The 23,422-nt window shown below is 41.6% G+C and overlaps 1 protein-coding gene across 1 annotated transcript in view; it reads right to left on the bottom strand.

The window, feature by feature from the left end:
• pnpla6 (patatin-like phospholipase domain containing 6) overlaps window positions 1-23,422 on the bottom strand; it is a 32,338-nt gene that overhangs the window by 5,540 nt on the left and 3,376 nt on the right. The window contains exons 2-32 of the mRNA XM_008297800.1: window positions 21,805-21,893; window positions 20,308-20,361; window positions 19,915-20,002; window positions 19,750-19,832; window positions 19,513-19,604; window positions 19,237-19,377; window positions 17,742-17,901; window positions 17,271-17,351; window positions 16,730-16,858; window positions 16,431-16,511; window positions 14,535-14,670; window positions 14,327-14,398; window positions 13,173-13,273; window positions 12,668-12,847; window positions 12,105-12,182; window positions 11,689-11,894; window positions 11,275-11,406; window positions 10,964-11,087; window positions 10,494-10,607; window positions 10,339-10,414; window positions 10,070-10,219; window positions 9,840-9,903; window positions 9,311-9,479; window positions 9,034-9,216; window positions 8,825-8,943; window positions 8,388-8,544; window positions 8,108-8,224; window positions 7,905-7,974; window positions 3,312-3,428; window positions 1,201-1,349; window positions 844-996 (exon numbers count right to left, since the gene is read on the bottom strand). Of these exons, the coding sequence (XP_008296022.1) occupies window positions 844-996; window positions 1,201-1,349; window positions 3,312-3,428; window positions 7,905-7,974; window positions 8,108-8,224; window positions 8,388-8,544; window positions 8,825-8,943; window positions 9,034-9,216; window positions 9,311-9,479; window positions 9,840-9,903; window positions 10,070-10,219; window positions 10,339-10,414; window positions 10,494-10,607; window positions 10,964-11,087; window positions 11,275-11,406; window positions 11,689-11,894; window positions 12,105-12,182; window positions 12,668-12,847; window positions 13,173-13,273; window positions 14,327-14,398; window positions 14,535-14,670; window positions 16,431-16,511; window positions 16,730-16,858; window positions 17,271-17,351; window positions 17,742-17,901; window positions 19,237-19,377; window positions 19,513-19,604; window positions 19,750-19,832; window positions 19,915-20,002; window positions 20,308-20,361; window positions 21,805-21,852 (3,624 nt within the window). The 5' untranslated portion in view covers window positions 21,853-21,893. The remainder of the gene's footprint in view (window positions 1-843; window positions 997-1,200; window positions 1,350-3,311; window positions 3,429-7,904; window positions 7,975-8,107; window positions 8,225-8,387; window positions 8,545-8,824; window positions 8,944-9,033; window positions 9,217-9,310; window positions 9,480-9,839; window positions 9,904-10,069; window positions 10,220-10,338; window positions 10,415-10,493; window positions 10,608-10,963; window positions 11,088-11,274; window positions 11,407-11,688; window positions 11,895-12,104; window positions 12,183-12,667; window positions 12,848-13,172; window positions 13,274-14,326; window positions 14,399-14,534; window positions 14,671-16,430; window positions 16,512-16,729; window positions 16,859-17,270; window positions 17,352-17,741; window positions 17,902-19,236; window positions 19,378-19,512; window positions 19,605-19,749; window positions 19,833-19,914; window positions 20,003-20,307; window positions 20,362-21,804; window positions 21,894-23,422) is intronic.

Here is a 23,422-nt window from a genome sequence, read left to right as displayed (position 1 = left end):
ATCTACTGGGAGTGGTTGTTATTGTTCTTACTAAGCATCTAGACCAACATACAATGTTAAAAAAAAATATCGATGAACACAGTATGCTGCTATCAGCCACTAACAAACTGAACAGGAGTTGATAACACTATGAGACAAGATTTTATACTTCTGAAGGGTTATCTTAATCATTTTATCTTGTCTCTCGACGGCCATGAATGAAATAGCAAATTTACGACTTTACTTCAAAGAGTGCAAGAGTCAATTCCTCCATTTCTATGCAGGGTGCGGCATCTTAAGCTGTTTTTTCATTGAATAACTTTGATTTGCTAACTGAAGCTGCCACAGGGTCATCTGTATCTGCCTCCTAACTTATCCCCTTGCCTTAGTCACTGTGAAAGCAGTACACTTCCTGGTTTGTGGCAATGGTTCGTGCTTATTGTTCAGTTTTTGCGAGTTGTGTTCCTGCTAGAAAGACATCTCTGAGACCACAGAGTGACTACCGAAAGAGAGAAGAAGCTGCATCTGACCTAAAGTAGTGCATTTAATTTTGCAGTCAATAATAAAAATTCTACTAATAATCGGAAAAAATGCCTAATATTGGTCCTGATAATTTACCAGGCCAATACAAAACAGTGCAAAGGAAAGAAGCCCACTAGTGAGGACTATCATCCCTCTGTGGAGATGCAGGAGATCTGACTTGTGCAGTGATCCCCTACGTTAAAGAAATCCCCTTCATGTAATTCTTGATCAGCAGCCACATTACATTTAATCGTAGGGGATTTGAGAGACACACTTCTTGCTCATGTAATAAACCATATTTCTAAAAAACTAAAAACAAGCCACGTTCAGCAGTTGACTTACATAGATCTCATCAAACTTGCCAAAGTCCATGGTTTTGAAACGGTCGATGGGAGGTCTGATGTACTCGCAGTAGGCGCTCTTCTTCACCACCTCCAACTGCCGCACACAAGACACGTAGGCCAACCGTGACTGGATCTCTGCCATGTCTGGAACCTGCAGAAGCATTGTATTTCAACCACTGGCCACTATAATTCACAATTAACACAAGAAATTCTTTAATCCTACTGATCCTATAGCAGTATCATTGATGCCACATATTCATCAGATAAAATAAAAACGTAGGCGTACTTTAATAAATTTTAAGCTGCTGACTCATGAATAGTTACCAGCGCTTTGTGCTGCCAGCTCTAACTGTACCTTCACTTTCTCTGCCCAGGGATTGATCCGTTTCCACAGTAACCACCAGCCAGACAGGCAGTCGCCATAGTTACAGAGGTCAGTCTCATCTTGGCTACCCACGTCGATGGCGATGACTGTTCTGGCACCCATGTTCCTTGCAATGTCCGCTGTTGGTACACCAGTGTTCACCCACATGCACACAATCACACAGACGTACACAAACACAACACGACAAAATCCAGGAGCAGAGACGATAAGACAATGAATCCTGTGTTGTTTCAGGTTGATCTCAGTTTCTTTAAGCCTTCATTGTAGGAGCGCACAATGTTCCAACAGACTTACACCACAAAAAAACACATCAGTTTTTGTTAGCTGTTAGATATAATCCAAAGCATTTATGGCCAATTAGTGACAAAAAAACGGTGCAATTTTGAAAAAGAAAACTGTATACTTTCCTGGCACAACCAACACATGGCCTGAAGTCATGACCCTTCTCATCGACTTGTTAGCGTTTAAAAAAGCCTTGTGGCAGCGAGCATTTTTTTGTGGTGTTGAGCCTATTCAAAGACAAGAACAGGAAGACATCCCACAAGGCCGAAGAACTGATCCAGTGCGCCAAGAACAACTATGGAAAGCAGCTGATTGAGCACAGACTCTTTGGGGAGAAGGCAGTGTAATAAAATTCAGAAATAAAGGATGATGATTTTACAAGGCTCCCTTCAGCTGGATCAATCTTTGGGCCTACAAAGCACCATATTTCACAAACCTCAGAAAAGAGAATCGCCTGGGACACATTGAGACATAATTTCCATCCCAAATAGAGCATCGCAATAGGCCAGTCTGGAGATTTGTGTAATGTGGCTGCTACATCAATACACAGTATATTCTTTATCATAACAACACAGACGCAGACTCAGGGGAGGTTTCATCTGCAAAAAACACGGTGAAAGCTAAAAACTGCTTTGGTCTTACTTAAGTTTTACTTTGCCTGAACTTTACAGGAATGTGTACATTTGATCTGGTGCAGTTTTAAATGCTTTCATGCAGTGAAACAGTTCCTCCCCTCAGTCTGAACACACACCACTGTTTATCCTCTGATTGAAAGACAGGGAAATATTGATTTTAACATTAAGCTTAAGAATGAGAATTACAAATGTGGGGCGAGGCGATAAAGCTGACACCAGTATCACAGTATAAATGAGGATATGGACTTTACATGGTTTAGATATATTGAACAATACTTCAAACGTAAGCCAAATCACACTGGAGCTAATAGTGTTCCACCATTATGCTTTACATGAGGGCAACTTATTCACACTTGTAAAAAGCAAACTTCAATAGTTAGCTTTGTATTTTAAAATACAACTTGACTGAAGTAATCAGTTTGTAGAATGATAAGAGGATATGATCATATTACAAAGGTGTGATTCCAGTGACAAATAATACTTATCGCCCAGCCCTACAAAAAAGAGCTACAACACAAGAGGATTCAGATTAAAACAGACTGGTGTCGTATGGAATAATAAAAAATGCAGAATGACAGTAAAGTTTTAATGCCAGAAGCGAAATTGTTTTTCCCCCCAAATGCTATGCTTGTGGCAACCCCTCCGCCAATTTTAATTCAATATTTATCTGACACCAGGCTGTTTGACACACGAATACAAGCAGACAGTTCAGTTCTTAATTTGAGCAATAACCTTAACTTTATATACAGTTGAACCACTCTCAGTATAACTCTAAATGCTGGCTTTTTCCCATCTAGTAATCCAGAACAGTTTTTTGTTTTTTGCTCTCTTTTGAGTTTTTGATTTAATTTATCTCATGTGATGGATTAATGATCGATTCAGAATGGCTTAATATTCAGATGGGGAAAACTCAGCACTACCACAGGACTTCCCTCCAAAAGCAATAAGCCCACATCTACCTACTTACCCAGCCTCTAAACATTACTAACTTGATTAAACCCTCCCTCACAAAGCATCCCCATCCATCACTCCACCTTCCACCTCCTCTGGGAGTCAGGAGTTGGGTTGGACTGCACAGTGTGTTGATTGGCAGGTGGGGGTGGGATGCGGTTGGAGAAGGGTGGGGTGGGGTTTGGGATGGGGGGGGTTACCACCTGTACTTGCCTGGCAGGTTGTTGATGTAGCCACCGTCCATTAGCAAGTTGCCATCTTTGGGGTCGCAGAGAGGCGGCAGGTACCCCGAGAGGGTCATGCTCGCCCGTACATAGCGCCACAGAGAGCCTGGCACACCAGGGAGGGAAGGAGGGAGGAGGAGGGAGGAAGGAGGGCGGGGAATAACATCTCAATAATGTTCGCTATACGTTTCAGATTAGTGTCGACACAGACCGCAATCCAAACATCAGAGGGAGGTCGGACAGAAGAAGGCTGCCGATCCCTGCAAAGAGTAGGACTGTAGTTCTGCTCACCTTTAGACTCTGTTGTGCCCCACTGCTAACCTCATTACCTTGCACAGAAACCCAGCGTGCGGAAGGTAAAAAAGTAAATGGCAACCATCACAGAGAACCAAAGTTGTTTTAAATCTCCAAACTATGTCTCAACAACAGCTCTTTGCTGCATGTGTTTATGTGGATTTGTTCCATTTTTTTTTATGATACTGCAAAATGCACGGAGATATCAAAATCCAATCATTATTAAGTGGTCTGAAGTACGAGAAAACAGTCGTGTAAATAGACCTACTTTTATTGCCCAGCTGATGCTGATGTGACAGTGTTTGGAGATCTTTCACCATGAACATGGCAGGGAAGCAACCAGCCTACCCATGTCCTGCAGTACCGCTCGGTGCCAGCAGGGGACAGGAGCAGGCCGGGCGCTGCATGGGTTGGAAGGATAAGGAGCACCGCAGAGAAAAGCGAGGGGTGCAACTGTGCATGGAGTATATGTGAATACTGAGGCAGAATCATCTTATTGAAGCGTGACTTTACAAAATCTACCACCTACAGCTTTCCATTCCTTCGTTCTAGATTTACTGTAGCTTAAAGGGCTTTATTCAGTAGGATCCAGAACACATATTCTCAAAATAAAAAGCAATACATGCATCAATGTATATTTATATTTTTTTCAAAAATGTATTGGTAGGCTCACTGTATTTAACACTGGCATGCACATAAAAGCAAGCAAAGCCAGGGGAGAGGACAGGAGCTGGGTGGGAGAGACTGAACATGTTCCTGGAGGTAGAGATGACTGAAATGAAACAGAAGCAGGACGCCCTCGTGGGAATAAGTTGCACAGGACACACGCATTTAGGCCCACTGATGGGCACAGTGAACCGCAGCGACAGCAGACGGATGTGATATTGACATGGCGCAGCCCTTCACAATCTCCAGTGAAACACAAATATCACCTTCAACACTATTAGCTCTCCTTCAATCAAACCATACAGCGCTGTCCGTTCTCTACACCTGAAAATCCAGCTACATCCAAACTATTCATTCATTCGACATCTGTGTTCACAATCCACATCCAGAACTTTAAGAGGGGAGGGGAAGATTTTAGCAAATACGTGAGGCCAGAAGAAGCTGGATGATCATGCATCTCTTTCTGACCTATAAATGCCCAAACATGCAGGGGCAAAACCTCCCATCCAAGGATAAAAGTGAAGGTCAGTGGGTTTTATTAACAGATGGCACCAAGCCAACTGGAGAAAGTGTGTTGTGTGGGTGAAAAAATAAAAGCCAATGGGAGACAGAATAAGATGTACTTTTGGTGATTATTTAGTAAAATATGAGGCGCTGATCAATCTTAAGATATATGTTGGATTTAGTCTTTCCTTCCAAACCATGGGCTCCCAATGTCCAGCTGGTCAAGGTGGGGTTAGTTACGAGTAAGAACTTGGAAGGGACTCGACAGAAGTGGAGGGTAGTCAAGTGGTTGATTGTCAACTTAGGGATGGGGGACGAGGTTTTTGGTGAGCGGGTGTTTAAAATCTGACCTGGGACATTGTTAACATAGCAACCATCCACAAGCAAGTGGCCATCCTTGGGGTCGCACAGGGGAGGTAAATAGGGGGTGTAGGAGGCGCTGGCTCTAACATAGCGCCAGACGCAACCTGTCGGGAAATGGAGATGGAGAAGGAGGAACACATCAAATATGGGCCGGACTCCACATCACAGATGGAAAGAGAATGAGAAGGACAGAGATAGACACAGAGAAGAACGCAGAAAAAGAGAACAATAAGGAGGAAGAGGAAGACAGAGAAAGAAATGCCTGCAATGTAGTGAAGGAGAGAATGCAAGAAGCTGCGAGGAGCAAAACAGAGAGAAACCTCAACAAAATTACCCTCTTATGCCTGTGGTTTTCTAAAGGTTGTACATTCTAATATGGAGCCAATTTCATATAAAAACATACTACAGTTCTGCTCCACAATTGAATTAAATTAACCTTTGGGAAGCTTGGACACACAGGCTTTGTTCAGTAAACAATAATTATCAATGCAGTAAAATGGCTGCTAGAAACAATACAGTTTAGGCTAAATAACACCAAAGCTTGTGGTTGTAGATGAGAATAAACTACAATGACATATATATATGCAAATTTGCCTAAAACCAGTAATGCTGTTGGTTTGATGTGTTGATTAATCATGTTAAAAAACAGTATTAGCGTTGTTAGACGAGCAAGGTGGGAGAAAGATGAGCAGAGAGAGAAGAAGTGGAAGTGAGGCAGAAAGAGGGAGAAAGTTTGAGACAGAAACAGATATATATATATAGATAGAGAGAGGGACAGAGAGAGAGAGCTAGACAGGACCATCACACTTTAATACTGGTGGGCCTTTGACTAAATTCTCCAAACTGTAAAATGAGGAGAAAACTTCTACATAAATCAAATTTTACATAAAAGATTTGCAATTTAAGTTTCAGACAAGTATCAAATCTGAGTCTTGGCAGTCTTTCTCACTGGACAAAAGCAAAGGAAAAAAATACAAACCCATGACACTCTGTGCCTCACATCAATCAACACGTCCTTCAATTTACTATTTCCTTTCAGTGACTGGAGTCAAAGTGACATATACAGGATAACAACAGACTAGAAATGTTTAACAAAAGCAAACCAGAAAACTACAGAAAGCACAGAATGGAGGCTAAGGAGTGAGGGAAGCAACATGGGATGTCATTAAAGGGCAAGGGGGTGAAAAGGCAAGGTGAAGTGTTCTGGATCCTACATGTTCACATGGACATAGGAGGGGATTCAGCATTTTGGGGGGTCAGCGGCTACACGGGTTATCTTGCCTACTGAACATCTCTGTGATGTCTATATATGTCCAGGACAGATCCGACATAAAGGTTACGTCTAGGGCATAATCTGGGAGTTTTAGACGCAAATGTGATGGAGACAAAACAATGAAAAAGCTTTTATCAATTTAGCAAAATGATGAAGTTCAGAGTAAAGAAAACGAGGAGTGCGGTAGAGGCAGAAAAGAAAACCCAGATGTTGAAAGAAAGAAAGAAAGAAAGAAAGAAAGAAAGAAAGAAAGAAAGAAAGAAAGAAAGAAAGAACTCAGTGCCTTTAAAGTAAAAGAGGCAGATGATTGGAAAGAATGGAACTGAGAGAGGAAAAGGCTTTGCTCCAGCGGTTAGTTCATACACATGCCAAGATGCAAACATAAGCGTTCAGTGTTTCCCTGCAGAACTCAGGCCTGAAAACCCATAAACTCCTCAAATCCAGCAATCAGCCCACATTATAACAATTTGAAACACTGATTTTGCAGTGAAGCTAGCACTGTCTTAATTCGATGTACAATGCTGGAAATCACAAGTTAGCATTACATTGATTGTATATGGCACAGAAAACGGAGCACTGGATTTGTGGGGCTTATGGATGGGGGCACTACTGAGCTGAACTACTTCAGCTAATGTTAGTGATGGCGCATTTTTTATGGCAGTCGACACAGAACACATTTTCAGTAAATACAAACACAGGCATAGAAATTTAAGTGTTCTCTTTTGCACATATTTCGTGAAATGTCCTTTCTAAGCACTTGGCTGTAGCATGCTCCAAACTAGAATAAAACTGGCATTGTTTGTGCAGGCAAAATAGCTAAAATGCAATTTGGACTATGACGGCTTCAATGTAATGCTCTTGCTGATATTATTTTTTTAAGTAAGTGTCCTCCAGCTGACGTGGACACTATTAAACAAACGCACATCTTCTAAGGACATGCAGTCCAGCTACTCTACATGACACATAAGCCAATTAGATTTGTGTGTACTGCTGCAGGTCATGCCTAATAATATAGAATTCATAGACCTGTTGTGAAAGAAAAAGACATATTATAGTGCTGGAAGTAGCTTCTAAGAGCTGATTGAGGTCAACAATGTGCCAATATACTCACTTAGGTAATAGCTTTAGTCACTGTGCCATTTTACTTCTGACTGCTGCAAGCACAACTCACTGTTTAATCACATTTGAAACATACTGATGTCAGTGCCAATTTCACACATTAGTTCTCCATCATTCAGGGCAGTGTAATTGGATTAAATTGTGTTAAGTGTTGAGAAAGACCTAAGCAATCGCTCATTCCCTTTCTTGTCTATGTGTAAGTATGTGCACTATCAAGTAAATGTACTGTATATAAAAGGGCTGTAACATATAAAGGTGCTGCCCTGAGCTTTTCTAATGCTTTAAAAAAACATCTAACCAATAAAACAGTAATAGCAGCAGGGAGGGCTGGTGGCCCCTGTAGTTAGATCAGCTGTCACTCACCATCCTGGTGCACACGCATGGCTGAGGCTGTGATGTCAGTGGTGACATTGAAGTATGGCAGCCACAGGTCCTGGGCGACACAAAGTTTTTCAGTGTCATAAACTTCATCAGTATTTTCTCAATTTTAAAACACGACCCTCATGTCTTCCCTCAGAGCATACTGCAGTGGAAAAAAATATATATTTTGTACCACATTCTCTCACCTCAGCTTGCTTGTCCTGGAACACTTTATAGATGCTGGTGTTGAAGGCAGAACCAGAGAACATGGAGGTAATGGGGTAGGTGAGGTCCAGGACTGTTTTAAACACCGAATTCATTGCCTGTTAAACAACAAAATATAGAGAAGTCAGACGTCAATTAATTGCCTATTTTTGTTTGAGTTTTTTGTTTCTTATCACGGCGTTATTTTGAAAAACACTTTGGAGCAAACTTGTTCTGACATGCAGATAAATTACTTGATAACAGTACAGATATGTACTGTACCTTGGACCACTCTCTGGCTCTCTGTTTGGTTCGGACGGCACTCCTCTCCTCAGCATACAGTGCACCAATGAATGAACCAATCGAGGTCCCACCCACTATGTCAATAGGAATCCCTGCTTCCTCCATAGCTTTTATCACACCCACATGTGAACAACCTCTGCGTGAGGAAAAGCAAATATGTTTAACAACAGGCAGATCTACAAGATGGCAAATGTATTTCAACATTAGAATCTAAACAGTACAAATTAAAACAGAGGACATGGACACATTTTCCTAATGCTGCTCTACTTTGTGCATTCAGGGCACAAAAAGGTGTAATTTCAACAGAGAACTTCTTTACCGCAGTACCACACACAAAGGTAAAGTAAAAGGCAGCTTTGGGTGGCTTAGATTGTTTGACATCTCATTGTGTCTTAGATCTCAGTGACTCTGCTCACCTAGCTCCGCCTCCTCCCAGCACAAGGGCGATGCTGTTTCCAGTCAGGACTCGGGCCAGCCGAGAGAAATCACTGTGTCTGTCTGCTGTTTTCTCAAACACCTTCTCATAAACCTCCCTCTGCACAAACATCAAAATGAAAACCGTATTATGTAGTGATAGAAAAGTGACAAAAAATGGACAGCAATTCTGTAAAAGTTTGCTTCACACCAGTTTGCTGGGACTGCGTCTGGAGAAGACCCTGCGGGGACACTTGAGGTGGAGATGCCCTGAGCACCAGCTCCGCATGTTGAGCCACTCGACCGTCCTTGAGGGGCCTGGTCCATCCTCTTTGTGCAGAAGAACCAGCTGCTTCAGAGCCCGGACCGCTGTGTTTTCCAGCATCTGTTCCAGCTGGATGGCAAGAAAGGAGTGGGAAGAGAGTTAGAGTGAAAGTGCTACCATTACATTCTTCCCTTCCCAATTCCTCGCCTGCACAGGCACATACTTCTCCCAGCGTAGGTTCCTGGTCACCCAGGCCAACAATGAGAATGCAGTCAGCCTGGCGGATGCAGCGCTGTGTCCATGGGGTCATGCTGTTGTCAGTCTGGTACAGGACAATACGATTGATGTCCTCCTGCTGGGCCAGCCAGCCGGAGAGACGATACTCATGTATACTGATGGACAGAGAAGAAAGACAGAGGTGAGGAACAGCACTTTAATTCATCCTAACAGACAGAGAGAGTGACTGGGAGGGTAATAATTAATTTAAACAAAAACAACAAAACAACAGACCAACAATTGTATAACACAGAAAAGGCTATAATGATAGGGGGGAAAATGTGATATAGTAAGTACAGTTAACTCAGTTCAATTCAATTTCATTTTTAAAGCACAATTCACAACCTATGTCATCAGTTCAACCCAAATGGTAAAAAAAAAAGAATGCCGTAGATAAAGAAAAAATGATTATAGCTGGTTTTTGTGATGATGACGACAAGTTTTGACTGAGATAACTCTTTCATTATCAGACTGACCTGTCCAAAGCAGAAGCACCGAGTCGCTCTCTGATTATGTCACTGGTTAATAGCAGAGTGGGCCCTACAAGTGTCAAACAGAGGCAGTTTAAACAGTATGAAAACAATAAACAGGATACAACATTCATGTGTCTTACAATCTGCTTTACTTAAACATGCTGAATTACATACAAATTCAACAATCCCACACAAAAGGTTGTTTTGAACATATAGAAAGTCAGCATGTCTACCAATGGCACTGAGGGCATGGCTGAGCTCCAGGTTGAACGCGTTGATCGGCACTTCATCACAGACGGGCAGCACAGCCACAGTGGAGAGGTTGCTGGCAGGGTTGGTGACATCTGCACTTGTTGCCATACTGGGCAGACTGAAGGCTGATCCTGGAAGACAGAAACACAATGTGAGACGGGAGCATGTGAGAAGAGCTTAAGGGTGGAGGAAGAAAGACAGGGGCAACAGGTATGTTCGTGTGCAGTTAGACACCTCATCGCCATCTTACCTGAGAATGGCCCACGACCCTGCTGAAGGTTACCAAGAATCTTCTGTCCTAACAAGTGGATCAGCCTTGTCACCACCTAAACACAGAAATTGATACAGAATAGTAGTACACAGTACCAAGTATTGCGACCAGGTTTAATCAACAAGTTCACGTACCTGTGGATATCGTCTTTTGATGTTGTTGAGTGTTCCTTCAGGCAGTTTAACCAGCTCTGTGTCTCTCACAGCATGGACGGTGGTGGCTCTTGGCTGCCTGGTCAAGGCCTCCACCTAACGCGGAAAGCAGGAAATCATACATGTTAAAACTAAATAGCTTTAGCCACAGCAAGTTCGTAATAATAATAAACTGCTGTCAACACTTAAACCAACATGATTGGGCTTTTCAGTCACTCAAAACTGGGCAAAAATATGTGAAAGAACATGTCCGTTTTAAATATTGTTCATTTATAAAACGACACCTGACCCTGTCCTGATGTAAAATATTGCACTCATGATGCATTACAAGCGTTCTTTTTGTTTACTACTGCTACACTACACTACCCCCCATACTAAATCTTGACAAAACAGACTTTTGAATACAATTACTATTAAATTAAAGGCAGAATTAGACTTTGACTTTTCCTCACCACGCCAATGAGGTCTCCTCTTCCATATTCCCCCACCAGTTCTTTCTTTCCATTTGCCTTGCGAATGACTGAACGCAGGCGACCATTCAGAACAATGTAGGTGCAGTCTGACTGGTCATCCTGTCTGCAGATGTCAAGAAAAAAACAAAACAATTTACAGTCACCATTACAAATTAATTGTAAATTAATAATCTGAACAAATGGACAAGATTGTTGATGTTAAAACAGGTCTGTGATCAAACATCGTTTGCACATAGAAACTAAATACTTCTTAAATATGTCTGTTTAAGGAAAAGCTGAGAGCAGAGTACCTGTAGAGGGCTCTGCCAGCTTCTACAGCCATCCAGTCAATAGCAAAGTCCATCTGCCTGACAAAAGGAGACATGCGGATGGCCACCGTATGGGCCGCACTCAGCACCACACTGGGTTGCTCCCTCATGATCCTGCAGGGGGCAGCACACAGAACAGTCACAGAGATAACAAATATTGACTTATTCCACCCTGAGATATGTTCAAAGTGAATAAATGCAGCAAAACTGAAAGATTCTCGCAATGCTAAAGGTTTCTATTTGAAATTCAACAACATGTCTGCCCTGATTGAATGAAGGCATGTAAGAATTGTAGGTTAGAACTGGCCACTGGTAATGTATCAGTGTGTCTATAATTTTCATAATTTGCATGTTTTGCACAATAATATTTGCCAACAGCAAAGCTGAACGACTCACTCATAGAAATCTGACTTTGAGATCTTCAGGTAAGTACAGTCTCGAACAGCCTTGATGGTAAAAATGAGGGGCTCTCCAGTGAGCACAGCGAGTTGACCCACCATCTCTCCCGGGTGGGTTACAAACAAACAGACGGCTTCCTGCTTGTTGATCATCCGCTGGTAGACGTGCAGACAACCAGACAGAACAAAGTGCAGACTCACGTCCTGAAGAAGTGAAAATGGGAAGAGAGAGAAAGCAGAAACGTTGCTGAGTTATCTCAAACATTAGATCTTTTTGTTGCAATGATTGAGTTTCTATATTTATTATGTTTGACTACTACTCTTGCTACTGCATTACTAATACAGCTTGAGGGAGACAGATCAGTCCTTTGCAAGACTTGAAAAAACAGATCCAGTATGTCTTGTGTAAAGTACCTGGTCTCCCTGTCTTGCTAAGACAGCTCCAGCCTTTGCATGATGCAGAGTCACTCTCCCGTTTAACAAGGTTGGGTCCTGGATTGGAGAAGGAAAGAGAAAAAGTAAAAAAAATATCAAATCAAGCAGTAAGTATGGTGAAGTAGCATACAGAACGTAATGTGAATGAAGTGCTTTCATTGTCCGTTGCTGCAAACAATTCTGTAACATTTACTTCATCTATCACACTATGATGTAGTTATAGTAAAGTCATATTTTGAAAGATTAAGTGGAGCAATACCAACCCAGAAGCACAGAGAGAGGGTTTACAGCATGTTGCATCAAATAAATGGATACAACTTCCCACCACAGATGTAGGACAGAAGTCTTGAGAATTTACTTCTTGCTACACAGCCTCAATGTCAACTCTGGATTTTCTAATGCAACCACATGCAAACTCATTTGGTAACACCATTTTATCACAACAAAATGCATCCGGTAAAATCGCTGCAGCTAGTAATGGTGGTGATGTCATGTGTAGAGACCGTCTAAGTAACTAAATAGCAAATGCACAACAAACAAACCTCAATCCTCATGAGTTTGAGAACCTCTTTCTGAGCTTCTTCGAACAGAGCAGCGCTGGATCGACTGGTTACAGGTGTAAAAATATTATCCACGGCTGGCTCTTCCTCTGGATAAAGATAGATCCCTGATGGAACTTCATCTACTGTCACTCTCCTCTCACGCTGGTCCTGGGATACGGACTGTAATTACACACATAATCATTCATTCTGAAATAGTAAAACATCCTGTTTAAACAAGAAATCTGCACCGACTAAAAACTAGAAATCATCACAGAAAATGGATTATTCTTTGGAAAGTGTCAGATAATATCATACACGGAGTCAAACTTAACTTCAAATATTGTTAAGTTATTTATATTACTTCACGGTTATTCACACCATGTGGAGTAACCTTTATTCTTTGTTCACTAATGACATTGTAGTTGCTCATGCAGTTACCTGGTTTTATGTCTGGGAACCAATAAAGCCTTATCTCACGTGTGCCGAGACTCTGCAGTATACTGACCCGAGTAAAGGTAGGAGGAGTGTTGCCATCTTCTGCAGAGACGGAAATCCTTCCTCTTTCATATGCCATGTCAAAGTCTGATCTCAGACTTTTCTGCATCCCTGATAAACAATATTTAGACAGCACTCTTTAGTCTTCAATCATCTAGGTGTGATTAGGCAAAAATAATCCATCTTAACATACATTGATGTTTGAGAAGAACAAATGAACAGCTTAACAGGCCTAAAGGTCAAAGCCATTGCATACGTGAAAACTATGTCATCCATCTCCAGCTGTTTTAATCACCCAAATGAAGCTATTGGTACACACATTTCCTAAAAATCACAACACATCTATCGTTACACCATCACATCCAATCATCCTATGAGCTTTTTTGTGAGCAACATTAGCAATGATCAGATTTCACTTTCTTGCATCTTGATCTGTCCAACCCAAAAATCATCAGGCATTTAAAGTTTAAAAACAGAAACCAAGTGGGGGCAAAAAAAAAAAAGAAAAACGTTTACTCTGATTATAGAAAGCTAAATGCAGACACAGAAAGGAGTCGGTCCAACATGCTCAAACAAACCAAATCCTGATGACTGTAGTTTTAAGTGTAAGGTGGGTTCTCCTGTCTTTACTGTCACAAGAACATTACTCAATTACAACCCTGAGTTCATTCTGTCGTGCTAGACTCTGCATGCTCGACAACTTGGCAGCTATCACATTTCAACATTTATCTTGGTATAGCCATAAAAGAATCTGTCTTGACATGTAATTACCTGCAAAAGGTTGAGCTCGTTTTGTTTGCCAAAATAACTGCACTAGTAAGTGGAGTTCTTCTCTGTCTGTCTGTTGTTTATATCTGACTAAAAGAAGCAGCCTAAAGAAGTCCTAAATAGAATATTTCTAAAGTGACCGAGGTGAACATGCCATAATGATGAGGTACATATGATGTAGTGTAGATGAGTATAAAACCAGGAGAGCTCAGAAGAGTCAAACTTTTTGTGGTGTCAGTGTCCCATATTTCATCATTTTCTTCAGGCATCTCTACAATGTTTTTTGTGTAATTTGTCAAAGTAGCACATTGCCCAGGAACAAACTATTCTGTTATTGGCAAAACTAAAGAACAGCAAGACAATATAATCTTTCTGAACAGAAGAGAAGTCTCTCACCAGCAATATCCACAGGCATGGAGATTGTCCTACTAAGAGTTGGCACTGTTCCATCTTTCCCTTGTTCTCCTCCTGTGGATAAATAAAATGTGCAGCATTAATCAGTAAACAAAAAGCAAAGCTAGCAGAAAAACATACATCTAAACCTGTATATGGGTCCAGTTTCTCATCTCTCGTAAGTGACTTTAGCTGTATACCTACACCCTACCTGCAACTTCACCCTTAATGGCAGCTTCCCGATGCTCCTCAGACACTGTCAGGCTGCCAAAGCGCTTGCCATGGCGGACAGGACTGGTGCGAGTAGCGTGGGGTGACTGAGGTGGCAGACGCGAGGGCTGCATTTCCTATAAGACAAACGTGAGTAGTATATGAATGATGTATATGAGGCACACCATTCAATGTGTTCAGTGTGTTGGGAAAGTGGAAAGAAAGACACAAAAATAGCATTTGATGACTCGAATTACCATAAAAATTGTAAGTGTACTCCTGAGCATGTTAGGTTCCAGGGCACAAGAGCAATGAAACGCAGAAGTGTTCCTGGGACAAGCTGGGACCCAGTGTACCAGAAGCTTCTCTGTTGCATCAAATCTGGCTAATTTGTTGTCAATTTCATGCAATGTTCATTCTGCTCCGAGCTCACATATTCAAAGACATGCTTCAGTGTTTCAACAGTTCAACTCTTTTAAAGTTTACTTTAAAATTCATTGCACATGCAAATGTAGAATTTACAAAAATATCACAAGACTGCACTGACAGAGGTGTTAAATGACGATTGTCCAAATACTGATTCAAGCCAATTACCTGTGAACCATGAGACTGAAAAAGCAGGTGGGATTGTCTTCTACAGTCTTCAGTTAGTTTAGATCATACCTTGGCGAGTGCTGTACTGTTAAACTGGTATCTGGGGCATCACTGTAACAGGTGAACTCAATTTTTGGGTCAGTGATATTCAACCTCTACACACTCTCTCCTGATCAAATAACACATAAGTATAAAATTCCATATTGCAGCTATGTGGAAGATGCTTCGATTCATTTTGCACTTTTACCAAACAGCTTTGGTCCAATAGATTTGTCAATATTTAGAGCACATCGATGTAAGGAAGCAAAGTTATTGCTTGATTCCCGAGTTGTAAAGATGAAAACTCAAGTCAGAAACCTCTGTGAGCATCAGCAGCGACACAAGGGCAGTAAATAAATCAGCACCTAAAACAAACAGCAAAAACTGGAGCAAAGAAGATTTAAAGAAGCTTTATTCATTGCCTTCATCTCCAGCAGGATGGAGTGTTCTCTCTGTGAGACAGCTTGAGCTCATTCAGACCACTGCTGCCAGAGTTCTAACAAGAAACAAGACAACTGATCATATAACTCCTCTTCTTAAATCTTTCCACTGACTTCCAGTTCTTTATGCTGCTTTATGAATCACTCAATAACTTCAGGCCAAAATACATTTCTGATCTCCTTAAACCCAGTAGCAACACGGGGCCATTCATCAAATTAGGGGTTAATCAATATTACAACTTTGTAACAAACCCCACTTTGCTCATGTCGATACATTTGAGAAATAGTTTTTACACAGGCAGTCAGCCCATCCCGGAGCTGTCAGTTAGCGTGTCCTTGTGATCTTTATGCTCAAACACACCCACACACAGATGCGTTTTGGCATGTTCCCTTCTAGCTCGCAGCTACGAGTCTTGAGCAATTTAAGTTAAGTATGAGACACAGCAAGTCCAGTGAAAATCAGCCTAGCGAAAAACAGTAGCAGTCCCAGGTGCAGACGAAGAAGAACTGGCACCAAAAAAAGCAGACACGTCGGTCCTGTGGGCACACGCTGGCTTCAGTAAACACGATAGAGAACAGAAGAAAGCTATATGCAAATGCTACAAGGGAAAAGTTGCCACTCTGAAGGGAACATAACAATCTGGTTTTGTATATTTTGATGCTTTTCTTTGTCTGAATTGCCTCTGTGTTTAAAATGTGCAATATAAATAAAGCTAATTATGGTAAATTCCTGACAAATGTCTAACCACACTGTACACAGATGTTTGCATTGGAGTCACGAGAGTACTGTGTATAAATACGTCTGTGTGTGTGAGAAAACTTACATGACTGAAGAGCTCATTGGTCAGACCCAGATAGTTGTGCAGGGCCAGGACTGTTACTCTTTGGAGACGAACCATGATAATCTGTGCCGATACAACAGGAAATGAGTAATTTGGTATAACACAAGGAAACAGACAGATGCTTTAATCAAACCCACATCATGTCTTTGAGTGCATAGATTTCTACTCTACAGTACATTATGTTAAACCTGAACTGAATTTATAATTAGGAATCTAGTTCATCTATCCAGTGAAAAAGAGAGCAAATATTGAGAAATGAATACAAAGCAAACACAGCTCACCTGTACAACTCGCACTAGACTCTCTGGATACTTCTCAAATATTGACAGGAAGGCCTCTACAGGTAAACGGAGAACAGTGGAAACCTCTGCAGCCCGTGCTGACACTGTTCTGTAAGGCTTCTGGTGGCCCTGCACACAAAGATCCCAGAAAACAGCTCAATTTCTGAATCTACCCGTATTTACGGAAACTCTAAAGTGGGATTTTGCTCCTACAGTAATTTGGTTTTTGTCTTCATTGGTAATATCATTTCAAGGCTTTACATTTCAGACAGACTATGTGACCATTGCAATGGTTAGAAACTGGATCACAACTAAAGTAAAACAAAAAATCAACTTGTGAGTCATATCCATTTGTTGAGACATCTGGTGAATGGGAATGATGTGAGGAGTAAAGAATCCAGCAGGAAGTGGGTAGGGTCCAACACAGTGACGTAAAAGCATGTGTCTCATATGACAATATGTGAATTGTGGAAGCTAATAGGTGTGGCGTATCACCTTTATGTCAGCTTTGTCAATGTGGCAACAAGTGGGTGTGACCTACTGTGATGACATCCAGAATGCTGAGGAGGCTATGGACACTGTCTCCTGGGTAAACCTCCTTCACCACGCTTTCTTTGCCATCCTGGAAGTAAAGTAATAAGACATTTATATTGATGTATACATCAACTGGTGTTTTTAGTTTGTTTTTTTTTTCCCGATGCACTTGAGAAGCTATACCCTTATAGTGTCATAGCTATAGATAAAGCCAGCAGTAGTGTCTCAATCAGGACAGAAATCCCAGGTAAGACTTGTCAAATAGCCTTGAAATTAAATACTGGCTTTAGGATACTTAAAGCGCAAGAGATTATCTAAGTCAAATGTAAGCATTAGTGAGTTGCTAAAGTCAAAACTCCCGGTTGTTAAGCACCTAAGTAGATTTACTCCCCTGTGTGTGTGAGTGAGTTCGTATTAGGTTTTATCACAACACAGATGAAATGGATGTAAAGAGAATAAAAGGGATGCACATGCGTACCGTTCCAGTAAGGCACAATTCTAGTTTTCCATCCTGAACCACGTAGATGCTGCTGTCGGGCTGGCCTGGCCTGAAGACATACTCTCCTTGTTGGAATTGCACAAACACCATGTGTTTGCACAGCTCCAGGAAGAGGGGCTTCTCAAAGTGGCCCAGCACACTGCAGTGCAAGACAAAAGAGAGGTTAGAAGGTTCACACATACCTGCAAACAAGTGTGTAACTGCTTTGTCTGTACAAATAAGCACTGGACAGCTAATCTGGTCTGTCTCAGTTTAGTTGTATACCAGCAGTGCCTGTTGAAAGTTTTCACCCCCGTTGGAAGTTTTTCACTGTTGTTGCCTTTCAACATTGAATCATGGCGATAGAGAGCTTTCGAGAAGCATGCCCACATCATGATGCTGCCACCCCTGTGCTTCACAGTGGGGACGGTGTGTTTGTGATGATGTGCAGTATTTGGTGTCTGCCAAACACAGCGTCTAGACTGATAGCCAAAAAATGACTTTTTGGTCTCATCAGATCCAAACACCTTCTTCTAGCTGACTTCAGAGTTTTCCCACATGCCTAGGCGAACTCCAGTCAAGATTTAATCTAAATTCTTTTCAATAGGGGCCTTTTCTTTACCACTCTCCCATAAAGCTTCGACTGGTGAAGAACCCATCAGTAGTTGGTGTTTGCACAGTCTCTCCCATCTTAGCTGCTGAAGCTTGTAACTCAATTAGAGGAATCATAGATGTCTGGGTGGCCTCCCTCACAGTCACTCATGTTTTAAGGACAATCTACTGTTTGAAGATTTACACATGCGTCATACTCCCTCCATTTCTTAATGATAAATGTCACTGTATTTAGGGACTTTTTATTGTATCCATATTCTGAGTTAGACTTTTCAATAACCTTTTTAACGGAGTTGCTTGAAGCGTTCTTTTGTCTTTGTTGTGTAGTTAAAGCCAAGAGTACTGATTCACCAGGGACTAGACCTTCCAGATGCAGGTGTCTTTATACAACATTCCACTGACACACATTCACTGCATTCAGATGGTCTCCATTTCAATAATTGTTTCACTTCCAGCACCAGTTTGTTGCACCTGTGTTGAATTAGGTGAGTCACTCTAAAGGAGATGGATACTTATGCAGTCACTTATTTTACATTTTGTATTTGTCATTAATTGACATTGCTTTGTACAAATCAGTTTTCCCTTTGACATGAAAGGGTTTGCTTTTGGAAATTCTTGTCGAAAAAGACAATTAAATTGACCATGATTCAAAGCTAAAAAGCGATAAAAGAAGAAAAATTCCAAGGGGGGTCAACACTTTTTATAGGCACTGTAACTGAACTTTATGAGCACAGCTCAACCGCTGCTTCATAACAGAACCACACATCTCGGAGGCATTCCAGCAGGAGCAATGTTCATGTTTAATACTAAATAATCATGCAAATCAGCTCAGTAATGTAAAGACATATTTGGCCATTTTGATACATACAGATGACAAACCTACCGGACATTTTTGAGCATGTAGAGCACCTCAGAGGGGAGGTGGGAGTTGGCCACATCAAATTCGGTAAGGTCGGCCTCCAGCACTGAGGGTGGAGGTTCCTTGGCCTGAAGGGTGGGCACCTCCTTCTTAAAGCGCAGGATCCTAAATAAGTGACAGGGAAACAGTGGGATAGAGAGAGATGAAAAGATGAAAAAGAGCGTGATACGTTAGCTATCTGAATGTCAGTGAAGTTAAAACATCTTATGCTTGTTGGATAGGGGGAGCTATCTGATGTACTTTTTGGCAATGTTGAGCATCTTCTGCTTCTTCTTTAGGCGTGGCCGAGAGGAGGAGGACGTACCCACCAGGGAAGAGGTAGACTGGGAGACCTGTTGGGAAACAGTTGTGGTTTAAACGTTATTCGTATACTATTAGTTTTGCATTATGTACGATCCTGGAATGGTAGAAAAACAGCATGTGACACAAATGCAAACTGGATTTTAAAATGATTATCATTTTCTGCCACACACTCACTTTACGCATGATCTTCCGTCCGTAGAACATGACTTTGTCCCTCTTGCGAAAGCGGTATTTGGGTGCCTCCTGAGCTTCAAGGTCTGTGAAATAAGAACAATTAGGACAGACATACATACAACTATTTGCTATCTTCTCAGTGCATGCTTCTTAGCAATTACTTACTTCGAAGCTGGATCCTCCGTAAGATGAAGAAGATGAGGATGGCAATGAGGACTATGGCGATACCTGCACCAATTACCATCCCCACCATCTGGAGAGGAACAAAGGAAGAAGAGAGTTGAAGATGTGATTAAAGAAAAGCAAGGCACTGAATTTATGTCTACTGTTTTAAGACACATTTATTATTAACTATGATACTTAATATTGCCGTGCTATTTAATCTATTCATGTTACGTCAATAATACGGAGAAAAAACATCTTTTCTTGTTTTCTGACTTAAGCCAAAGTAAAACGTGTGTTGGTGAAACAATTCCCTGTTGGGGTGTCCAAACAGCAGTTAAATGAGGGCAATGAGAAAAGAGAAACAGTCCCAGTGAAACCTTAATGCACACTCACCATGCTCGTCTGTAGCTCTTCCTCCACAAATGTCTTGATGTTATTAAACCCGTCCTAATGTAACAAGAAAATTGCAGAGACATTACTCATCTGTAAGAACAAAATGTAAAAACTTCTACAGTTGGCTGGCTAACTGCTTCAGGCTAAAACGTAGCTATATGAAGCTGGAGCCTAAAGGCTTCAGTTTCACTGAAGTGAAATGGAATGTGGGAATTTGTCCTGGAGGTATGAATGTCTGACTTGTAGAGGGGGATAAGGGTGTAGCATCTCATCTGATCTTCTCCACACTTGTGCCTTTACTTCCATGTTTCACATTATTAAAAACAGATCACCACACAGAGCTTCCCAGCTCTGGCCCCTATTTATAGACTCAGGGCTCCAGATGTAAAGCTGCTGAGCTCACAAGCAACAAAAGGCCCAGCAGGCATTTATCACCAATGTTTGGTAACATAAAACTAAACACTTTTTTTACTATTCAAACCAACACTGTCAGCGCAGGGAGTGCAAACATCTTGTGGCCAAAAAAAAAACAACTTGTTTTTATTAGTGTGTGTGTTTGTATGTGTGTGTGTGTGTGTGTGTGAGAGCGTGACTAACAAACCATCAGATACACTGTTGTAAGAGTAATAGGTTTTTAGTGCTCTGGCTGACAGCCAATGAGACTACATATCTGTTATCCGGGGTTATTGATTAGTGTGATGAGCTAAGGGCTGCTTGGCAGTAAAAAGCCTAAGCTGGACACAGGGGACATTGACAGCAGGGCTGACAAATGGTGAGAGTATAGGGAACATGTGCACACGGAAATGCATTTCAGCTGGAGGCTTCAAGTGGAAACAATGGAGTCTGGAAATCAAAGTGTAAGTGTGGTAAGTGTATACGCATGTGCAATTGTCTAAAGATGGTGTCTACAACAAATTGGAAAGAAAAAATATCCTACAGTGCATGGGTAAGAAACTATCCTCGTCTGAAAAGAAGAGAAACAAAGAGGGCACAGCCTCAGCCCAAATCCCCAGTGACTGTGGGAATCCTGCTTCTTTGTGGGTCTATTATGGCCTGTGAGTGTGGCTGTTTGAACTGACAAGTTCAATGGAGAAAAAAGGTCTGAGTTTACCACCCACATTAATCTGAACCAATTTTGGGAAAGGTTGAGCTTAATACTGACTTAAAACGATGCATTGTTGTTATAAAGTGCTGTTGTGTCCTGTGCTGCTGGTTGGTTGTCATTTCAGTTCTGGTTATGTCCCTAAACATGCATCCTTGGAGGAACTGGCTGTTACAAGCTTCCAGCACAGTGTTTTGTGCAGGCACGATGGCTGCTCCCACATTATGTTTTTGTTTGTGAGAGACTTTTTGTACGCTAAAGTAAGCATTTCTTAGCAAAAGCACACTCTGGGGTAGCACTTGCAAAACTGACACAATAGACAAGGCATCTCCATTTTCCTAACACGCATTTTTGTCAGCCCACATACAAAACTGATATCTCAGGGATGCTTTTACCTCTGGAATGTCTCCTTGGACCTCTTGTTCCGAGGTACTCTGTCCCATTGTAACCCTGTTTCTTCATAGGGATGGTCCATCAACGGCCACTGGAAACAAAGACAGATATGTACGCTCAACAGAAAGCTTTTGTTTTTTTTGTCATGTTACAGTATGAAAGGCACAAGTGTAAATAATGAAATGAATGGTGGCTGAATTCTTATACTAGTGTTCATGTTGGCTCAGTGTCATAATATCATGGCTTACAGAGACACTTAATACTTAAATTAACGCCTGCATGCTGTTTGCTAACACAAGTCAGAACGTCTGCCGTGGAAAACGTCAGAGAAAATCAGTGTGAAGAAAAATATCCAGGTCCTGACTTTACAGCCACATACACAGAAGGATGTCACCTTACTTGGAGGGGCTCAACATCATCACCCACTGAAATGTCAGCAGAGTTTGTGTGTGGCTGCAGCTCAGAAATGTGAAAAAACACCTGGCTATGATAGCTATTTGAGGGCCGTCTCCTACAAAGTGACTCCACCACAGTTTATACTATCAAGCAAACGGTTCCTATTGTTACTGTGGACACACATGCACATGAACAAATTGTTCCAAGATACAGCACAACCAGTGATGAGCAACCAGATGATGTGGTTCAAAGAGGGAGCGATGTTGTTAGCACACAGCCTTGCCTTCAGGCAGACAGTTTGGAAGTCCCTGACTAAACTGTTTAAATTCCGAACTGTCTGGTTGTAACAACCATACTTAATCTCTCCTTCAAAATCGCTTTAACTGTGCACTGCAGACAGAAAGGGATCAAATTATTGCATCCTACAACAGCATACTGCCGAGGACACTGAGCCAGGCTTTTGTCTCTGTCGCACACAAACACAGCAGGCTCTCAAGATAACGGATAAAAATCCTATCCAGATGGTAACCCCTTCCCCTCTTTTTATCCATCCCTCCCCATTCACCCCAAAAAGGGATGATCTCCTCGTTGTCCCAGTAAACTGATGCCATTTCTATTAGGGATTTAGACAGGACATTTAAGGCATCGCAATATGATTAAAGAAAAATCAGATTGGGGGGAAAAAAAAAGTTTGTTGGCATAGTATCTTAAAACAGTTTCCTTTTTTGGGAGGGTCAGTCAGTTTGTGTGAGTTTATGTCATTATGAGTTAGTGTAATTGATCTCTGCAAGGAACGCGGTAGAAGATCCATATTCATATACCTACCCTGTGAGATACACACTGAGCTAATGCACAGAAGCAATAATTCCTAAAGTTCATCCAGACTGGCTGCATACCACCATCGCTGCCCACGTCTGCCAGTACAGACTGATTCAGCTGACACAGGCATACATGCTAAAGCAGGGACAACAAGCTTCATTCACCGTCCACAGACAAATAAACAGCTATACTAGCTTGGCTCACTGAGGTCAACCGATTTCCCACTCCTACTCTGGCAACTCCAGCAGAAAGTGAGGCTGAAGGGAAAACAAGCTGGCAAACAACACAGACTCTATGTTTGCTGAGGGCATACAAAGTAGGCTACTGCACTAGCATGAAGGAGCCTATAAACAAGCAAGCATCTCACGGCGAAGAAAAGACAGGACAATAGCCAAAGGATACAAA

Source organism: Stegastes partitus, unplaced genomic scaffold (genome assembly GCF_000690725.1).
Source record: "Stegastes partitus isolate 25-593 unplaced genomic scaffold, Stegastes_partitus-1.0.2 Scaffold1249, whole genome shotgun sequence".
NCBI lineage: Eukaryota > Metazoa > Chordata > Actinopteri > Pomacentridae > Stegastes > Stegastes partitus.
The sequence above is the reverse complement of the archived record's forward strand: the minus strand, read 5'-3'. Positions and strand labels throughout refer to the sequence as shown.